Here is an 8,998-nt window from a genome sequence, read left to right as displayed (position 1 = left end):
GAGAAGGGCAAAAGGGAGAGAACAAATGGACACGCAAAAGTGAAAGAAGTGAAAAGTAAGAAGAAAAGGCTGGTAGACGTCACTCTCTCGGGTCACTCTCCCCGACTCCCTCTCCCGGCCGGCGCGGCTCGTCTCGCCTTCGCCACCACCGCGGAGGAGACCAAGCCCGCCTTCCACGGAGGGCGCCCCAGGCCCGCCTCGGCCGAGGCATGGCACGCGCCCGTCGGAGCCGCGAAGGCGGCGGGACTACAGCTCCCAGGGTGCCGAGCGCGGGGGCGCCTGCGCAGTGCGGCGGGAGGCGGCGGTCTGTTCTCCGCTGAGGAGGAGCGGGGCAGAGGAGGGAGGCAGCGGGTGAGAGTTCAGAGTTCAGCAGCAGCAGCCCGAGCCCATGATTCCCATATGCCCTGTAGTTTCTTTCACCTATGGTGAGTATAATGTGCCCCGTCGGGGTCCCCGTGTGGCCCCTTCCCCGGCCCGGGGCGGCGGGGAGGCGCGGGGGGTTGGGGCAGGCTCTGGGGAGGAGGCGGCGGCCGCCACCCGGGCGTGCGAGTGAGTGAGGGAGTGCGAGGCGGGAGGGGGAGGCGGCGCGGCCGCGGCCCGGCCCGGCGAGGGCGGCTTCTCACGGAGCCTCTCTCTCTCTCTCCCCTTCCCTCCCTCGGCGTCTCTGCTCCTCCGCGCCTCTCCTCCCGCCATGGGACCCGACTCTCCGTGCCCGTCGCAGTGCCCAGCCGGCTGGGGGAAGATGCCAAAATGGCGACCGGCAACTACTTTGGATTCACCCACAGCGGGGCGGCGGCGGCGGCGGCTGCGGCCCAGTATAGGTAACGGCTCCCCGCCCTCTCCCTCCTCTCCCCCTGCTCGCCCATCCGCCCGGATCCCGCCGACACGACGCCCACACGCCCGCCGCCCCCCCGTGCCCCCCCCCTCCGAGCGCCGGCCGGCGGCAGGCCGAGCCCCGCGGCCTCGCCCGGCCCGGGGCGGGCAGCGGCCCCGGTGGGGGCGGGAGCGGGAGACGGTGAGGCGGAGGGCCTCCCGGGCCTTTGGCGGCCCCGCAGCTAAAATGGCCTCCCGCGGCCTCGGAGCCGAGCCGCCACCCCCGCCGGGCTGGGAGGGAGGGAGCCGAGGCCGCGGCCCCTGCGGTGCCTCCGGTCCCGCCCCCGCCGGGCCGGTCCCCACCTCCGATATCCCTCCCACTTGGGGAAAGAGACGGTGGGCGAGGGCACCTTTCGGGGAGTGCGGAGTCGCGCCGCCGCCCGGGCACCGGTCCTCGCCCGGTGCTCCGGCCCCCCGAGCCCAGATAACGTGTTGTTTTCTTGGGTGCCTTCTCCTGCGTCCCGTGGTCTCCCCTGGCCTTCCACCCGATCCCCGCAAACAGACTGTGGGTGTCATCGCATTCGTTTGGTTCCTTTAGTTCTCCCTTCAAGGAGAGAGGTAAACACACCAACCACCTGTGAATTGTGTAGCTGGTAGGCTGGAAGAGATGTGCGAAGTTTCTAGTGCTGATAAATGAGTCCACAGCTTTGTTCTGGCTGTTGCGTTTAGGCTCCAGGTGGGCCAGTAATTTCCCTTGGCGGGTCTTTCCCCTCCAGGGAAATGAAAAGTGCAAGTGAGGTGCCGTGAAATGCACCCTATGAAATCTCTTACTTAAGGGAAGCTCTAATTTCTGAAGTTTCTGTACTTCGTTATATATCTTATCAAAAGAAAGAAAAACACTAGATTCTGTTGTTGTTACTTTTGAGTCAGCCTGAGACAGTCTCTTTAGACTCAGGCCGTAAGCGTTCAGGGCTCCTAAGTGATCAGCTTTTTATAGAGAGAGATTATATTAGATATCTGTGTACTAGGTAAATTAGCTATTGGTTAATAAACCCAGGTAGTTTTCTCACCTCATTCACTTCAGGCGGCGGGTTGTCTAAAGGAAAGGACATCACTGGGAACCAGAAGACCTGGGTTCCAGTCTTTTTTGCTCCGGATTTTAATGACGTTGGGGACATCTCTTATTTGGTCTTTCATTTTCCTCATCTGTAAAATTGGGCTATCTTTTTTGGTTAAAACGTGTAATTCTGAGGAACAGAGTTGCCATATTTCATGGAATTATAAGATAGCATTTATTATAAAGGAAGGGTATCATTATTTTATGTATCACTGAAAAAATCACCACCAGTTAAAATATGACTCAATGCTTAAGACCCCATTGATTTTTAAGAGATATTAAAATGTGTAAATGTGTTTTATTGATGAAATTAATATTCTACTAATTGTCAAATGCGTTGAACACATGTGGCATTTTTTTACAAGTCTCTTTTACTTTGAAGCTTATTTCCAGAAAAAGAACTGAGATGACAAATTATTGGGGCATGATCTTGGGGCTTTTCAAACTTTAAAAAAATTCTTTACTTACAAATTGTGATAATTAAACAACTAACAAAGTCCCAGCCACTTTAATAAAGAGCAAATAATTTTCGTGGAGAGAAAAATCAAGCCATTTTCTTTTTCTGGGAAACAAGATACAGCTAATCAGCACTGAGCTGTAAATCTACTGCTACCAAGTACTGTGTGTCCTACACAAGGCTGTATTTAACCATTTAAGTTTTAATTGTTTTACACAGTATTTTTCTGTTACTGTGGGCAGAGTGATAGATTTGTTGGATTATTAACTGTTTACTGAAAATGTAGTGGGTTTGTTCTTTGTGGCAGTTTTGAAATATTTTTTCGAATGCAAACCTATAGATAGAAATGAGGGGAGGAAATGCCAATTTAAAGATAATCATTTTTTGATCAAATATTTGCATGTATGTATTTTATCCCAGTATAGGAAGCTATTACAGAATTTCTGTACCTAGTTTTTCTTTGGCTTTGAATCTTATAAAGTTTCAGTAAACTGTAACAGCAATCCAAAGTATTAAATTGCTTGTTAATATGTGTGTCTAATGAGAAAAGACTAGTCTTTTGACATCACTTATTTATGCATGTATTGGCAAAACTAATTGTTAAGATGCTCTGTCCTTGTATATAACATACTATATAGAATTGTTTGTTTTTAATGGAAAGAAATCAGGTCCAGTAATGCTAATACCTTGGTTCAAGGAAGATGAACAAATAGCATTAATAATAAAAGCATATGCAAAAAATGCAGTGATGGTGCTCATCTTTCTTCCTGTCTGGAAATCATTAAAATGTAACTTTGAGACATGGAAGACCAAGGCTTACTTTGCAAAAAAGAATTTTTTTTGAAGGATGTAAACTTAAGGAGATCTTAAACATTTATCTGTAGATTATGTGAATAGTTGCTTCACCTGTCGTTGAGTGCAGATAACTGAGAGTAACTATTCTAAGTCTAGATTTAATTCCGGTTCTTAGTTTTCTTGGTTACCACTATGTGAGGTATTTGATTAAATTTATTTTAAATTTAGACTTTCTTTTTGCTTGTTAATATTTGAGATTTATAATGGCATACTAAGTATCAAAGTTCTTTAAGAGATGTTGTAAAGATCTCTTATAAGTTCTACTACTAATAACCTTTAGATAAACCAGGTTTTTCTTTTGTATAATACATATTAAATATTTTTGTGGTAAGCATTTATTCAGTCTTTGTGCTACACGTTCCATCAGCTACTGATTGCTTTTCTTCCTGCTTCTGTATTTTTTTAAGGCTAGTAAATAAACCTATTGGTGCCATTTGCCACTATTGCAAATGTAATCTTTTCTTACCTTTCATGTGCTTTTTTCCCCTTGGCAGTGACAAAATCAGAAAGGTTTTAAGTATTAATTATTGTGTTTATAAGTATATATTTCTGGTAGAATGTTAATTTGGGGTGTGTAGGACAAGGCAGATCTCAAGCATGATGAAAAAACAGGAATGGCTTCATGGCAGAAAGGGAACTTGGTTAGATAGGTAACTACTTCAGTAGAGTACCTTTTTTGTTTGAGAAGATATACTTAAAAACTTTTAGACAGACATTAATTTTATAATAAATTTTGAAAAAAATGATTTCAACAGTTGTAAGAACTTACGGTAGCAAAGAATGTGAGAAAGATAATTCTCAGTGGAAAAAACTTTCTAACTAACTATCATAGGATCAAATGAGTTTTTTTGTCTCCTTCATTGGCAGTTTTACAGAAGTTCTCATAGGAGTTCTTCAGTTTTTGAAGGGGATTTGTGGCATAAACAAATATGCTATGTATATGTAATATAAACTAAAGTAATCCCATTATATCCCACTATGAATAGGACATAACTTTTTCTTGGAGAGTTTTAAACAGCTAGTTTCTTGTATTCTTTAGAAAAACCTTGGTCATATCTTTCTTGTCACCTTTCTATCTACTCAAGATGCTTGTCTGTTAACCTGCATAACCTAAATGTTTAGCTTGTGCTTAAACTAATTTTCTTTGTTCTATCTATAGCTCTTAGTGTATCATTGGTATCTGAATGTTATTCTACCTTCAATAAAGTTAGCTATTTAAAATAATCATTCGCCAACATTTTTTTACCCTTTTAATATCTAGAATTAATTGAGTTCAAAAATTTTATAGAGTAATGATTGTATAAAGGTACAAAATAATTGCCCCCATATTCTTAGGATCTCAGCAAATGTTGTTAAATAATAAATGTTTAAGTGGATTTCGACTGTTGTCTGGACATTAGCTTAAATTAAGTATCTGTTAGTCAAAAGAAGGCATCTCATCTAGTGATTCTTGAGATGTCTTTAGGACATCTGTTCCTAAAGGATAAGTATCTTTTCACATCACTAAGATAACTTGGGTAGGTTGATTGGCCAGTGAATTTTCCTCCTCTTTTTTGCTTTTTATTTGAATGTAGAGTTAAGAATATTGTATCTTGAAGGAAAGAATAAAAGTAACACTAGTAAGGTAGAAAGAAGTAATCACTAACTGAGATGGTGAGAAAACCAGGTGAACAGGTTTTTGAAACCGATCTTAGTGATGGAAATTTACTGGCTCTACCAAAAAAAAAATTACTGCAACTGCTAATTATATCAGCTCCTCCACTGTTGAATCAGAGATCTTAGGATTCATATTGCATGAATGAATTTGAAATAATGAAAATTTTCTTTCCAAAAGGATTAGTGCTTTTACAATGATGATATATATCCTGTATATGTTATTAATAGCCTTAAGAGTAGGATGAGGGAGACTAGCCCTGTATAGAATGCTTAAAGTGTATGCTTGACTGTGTTTTTATAACGTGCCTCACAGTATACTATAATGAAAAGGCTTTGGATTTGAATCTCAACTCTATCTCTTTAGACACTTATGCAAGTCACCTAATCTTTCTACAACTCAGTTTCCTCAACTTACTTGCTTTGAGGTGAAGTTATTAAATATAAACCTTCCTAGCCTAGTGCTTGATTTTCAGTAGGCATTTTACCAATGCTAGTTTTCTATAGAGATTTGTATAATAATACTAAAAGGGTTTTAAAAGCTCTCCATAGTTGATGGCTATCATACACTTAATACATAGAGCTTCATAATCTCAAATGTTTTAAAAGTAGGTACTTGAGTATCAATTGGAGGCCTCAGTTTCAGTGTCAGTTTAATAGGGACCTCCAAGTTTTTAATTGTTTGCAAGCAACATGATTATAATCAACAGACTAATATGAGAAATAATAAGAGTTCAAATTTTCTGGATCTAAGATCACTCCTGTTTCAGCAATGTTGAATTAATTAGATTATCAAATTTCAAATAAGTCCTTTTTATATAGACACAGAATCTATTAAGTAGAAATAAAACTAATGAGATATACAAAACACTTTAAGAAAAAAATACAGTAGGCTATAAAGGGCATAAAAGAAGACAAATAATTGAAGATGGGCTGTGTTCATGCAGTGAAAAAAATCAATACTATCAAGTTATCAATTTTCTCCTAAGTAGTCTATATGTTTAATGTAATTGCAATAAAAATCACAACAGGCTTTTTGGGGTAACTTGATAAAGGAGTTCTCATGTTGATAGTGAAGAGAGTATTTGTCCAAAAGTAGTCATGACAGTCTTGTAAGATCATAAGGAAGGTCTTGTATTAGCGGGGACCAAAAGATGTTATTAAACAGGAAAATGAGGTATTGGTAGAGGGATAGACAAATAGATCATTGGCTTAAAATAGCCCAGAAATAGATGTATGCTTATGGGCAGTTGGATTAGAATATATAGCTGTTTAAGTAGAGGTATTTGTCAAAAAAAAGCAAATCAACCAAATTATTATTCAGAAGTACACCATCAGGATAATCAGAAGACAGTCCTTGGGCTTATAAATGTAGTAATTGACAAAGTATGTTAGAATTACTAGAATGAGATTAAAGGTGAGGAGTGCGCCAACAACATTGTCCTTGGCATCACTCTATCAGAATTAGGTTCGTTGTTCCGAGTATAACATTTCTTAGTGTTTTGTGAAAGCTGTGTGCAGTGCAGCTCTTAATTCATCCTTACAGAGGGCGAATTAATGAAGCAAAGAACACTGGGCTTTTTTGTTGTTTTAGTATTAGTCTCCTCATGTAATATATACATTAAAATACGTTCATAGGGAGTAACTTACAGTATGCATAGTCCCTGCTTTCAAGGAGTTTACACTCCTGGGGGATGAGGGTAGGGGCAGGTATACCTCCAGGTAACTATGCCATGATAGCGATCATAACTGAGTTTTAATGAAATACTAAAATGGGGAATTGGAGGATTCTGACTATGGAGTTTGGGGTAGGCTTCATGGTCTTTAATTCTGAAAATGGAGGGAAGGTCATTTTAGACAAAATGTGTTGAACCAAGATAGGAATGAATTAAATCCACCCCCCACTCCTCCCCGCTGGCTGCACTGTGTGGCATGTGGGATCTTAGTTCCCAGACCAGGGATTGAACCCTAGCCCTCGGCTGTGAAAGTGCTGAGTCCTAACCACTGGACTGCCAGGGAATTACCTAAATTAAATTCTTGATATGGTTGATAGTTGGTGGGTTCTGAAGTCAGGCTAGCTGAGCTGAATCCAGGATCCCTCTACTATTTGTCATGTGACATTGGGCAAACAGTCCTTTGGTCCTTGAGTTTCTTCATCTGTAAATTAGAGATAATACTAATAATTACCTCATAGGATTGAAATTTTAAAAAAATTCTCCGTCGAAGAATGGTATATATAAAAAGAACTGCACATATAATAAGAATATAGCTTGATGAAATGTCATAAGCTGGACACACCTGTATAACCAGCACCCAATCAAAAAAACAACACTATCAGCATCCCTGGAGGCCTCTACAGTCTCCATTGTGATTTGAGAATTCAATGAGATAAAATTTGTAAAGTGCTCAGAATAGCCCCTGCATACATATATCTCCATCAATGTTAATATCATATTGAGTAGACATTTGGAAATTGAGCTCAGAAGAGGGATAAGGGTCGTAGTGTAAATCCGAATATCATCCATATGGTGGTGATCCACCATTATAGGTGTGAGCATGGATGAAACCAGAGAAAGTACAGTGCCTGTCGTACATCAAACATTTAGTAAACGTTTTTTGAATGAGTGGGAAAAAAAATAGAACAAAGCCATGGTTACAAACTTGGGGGACATCTGTGTTTAAAGTAGGGGCAAAGAAAGAAGCAAATACTGAGACAGGGTCGGGGTGGGCAGAGAGCTGGGAGAATGTAGTGTTCATAAAAACCAAAAGAAGATGGAGTAATCAGCAATGTTAGGGTTTTAGAGAGGCTGGATAAAGGATTGATAGTTAGCAAGATCTTTGGTATAATTTTCATGGGCAGCCAGTATAGAAAAACTAGAATCTGATCGTTTGGAGCTACAGAAAGACAAGCATAAAATTTCGCATAAGATAGGTCTTGTAGTCGAATTTAGTATTCAAATAAATTTTTTTGTTGCTGTTGTTGACGTGTAGTTGATTTACAGTGTTGTGTGAATTTCTGCTGTATAGCAAAGCGGCTCAATTATACACATGTATACATTCTTTTCCATTATGATTTATCCCAGGATATTGAATATAGTTCCCTGTGCTATACAGTTGTTTATCCACAGATAAATTCTTGAGCGTTCTAGAGGTTAAATGGGCTTAAAGTATTTGGAAGCACTGTTTTTGAAGATGGATTAAATGAAAATAAAATTTTTAATTCATTTTTTATTTCTGGGAAAAGATACTGTGCCTGAACCACCCCCTCCCGTCCTTGGAAAAATTGTCTTCCACGAAACCAGTCCCTGGTGCCAAAAACGTTGGGGACCACTGACCTAAAAGGATAGTAAAATAGTGAAATAATTGGAGGATGTTGCATTGTCTAAAGTATTGCATTGTCTATCAAGAAGGTATGAAAGAAAGGAGAGATGCTGTCTTTAATAGTTGGCTTTTAGTTTTCCTTCAACACAGTTGAGGAGTCAGAATTACTAATTCTCTGTTCATACTGGCAAAGGGAAGAAAGTTAACACAAGACGATATTTGACAACTCTTAGCTAAATAAGATAAATACAAAAATAGCACCACTCTAGACAAATGATAATGGTGAAATTAATTGTATAAGCAAAATCTCAGCCTAAGAGTCTACAGATACAATGTCCTAGATGATTTTTTTCAAACTGAAGAATCAGTGAGTGAAAAATATATTTATAAGGATAAAAAAGGAAAGTAAGGTATTCTCATCTAGTTAACAGGAAGAACTTCATTATGTAATATTCTGTGACAAGTTCCAGAACATCCCATTTTGCTAAAAGTATATGTGGCAGAAATCTTTCATGTTTTGTGATGTTTGTGAACCAAAATTTACTCGATATGGTTCATTAGTGGACAGATGCTTAAGGCAGATATGTATACAAAGGTAGTTGGAAGGAAATAGATGGTGTAAAATTTTAAAAATTCTTTAGATCATTCCAAAGGAAAAAACTGATAATGTTTTACAGTTATGGAGCAAAGTAGATGACCATCTCTCTTCAACAAAATATGAGCCATAAAACATTTCAAAACTTTTTTAAGCATTGCATTTTGACAATTCAAATGCAGGAAGA

At 40.1% G+C, this 8,998-nt stretch overlaps 1 protein-coding gene across 1 annotated transcript in view; it reads left to right on the top strand.

The window, feature by feature from the left end:
- Nucleotides 1-292: 292 nt before the first annotated feature.
- ZFR (zinc finger RNA binding protein) overlaps nucleotides 293-8,998 on the top strand; it is a 77,113-nt gene continuing 68,407 nt past the window's right edge. Inside the window, exons 1-2 of the mRNA XM_082652595.1 lie at nucleotides 293-425; nucleotides 722-821. Of these exons, the coding sequence (XP_082508721.1) occupies nucleotides 389-425; nucleotides 722-821 (137 nt within the window). The 5' untranslated portion in view covers nucleotides 293-388. The remainder of the gene's footprint in view (nucleotides 426-721; nucleotides 822-8,998) is intronic.

The sequence above is a fragment of the Grampus griseus genome, assembly GCF_964374135.1.
Source record: "Grampus griseus genome assembly, chromosome: 3".
Taxonomy (NCBI): Eukaryota; Metazoa; Chordata; class Mammalia; order Artiodactyla; family Delphinidae; genus Grampus; species Grampus griseus.
Note: the sequence above shows the minus strand (reverse complement) of the source record. Positions and strands in the feature narration are given on the sequence as shown.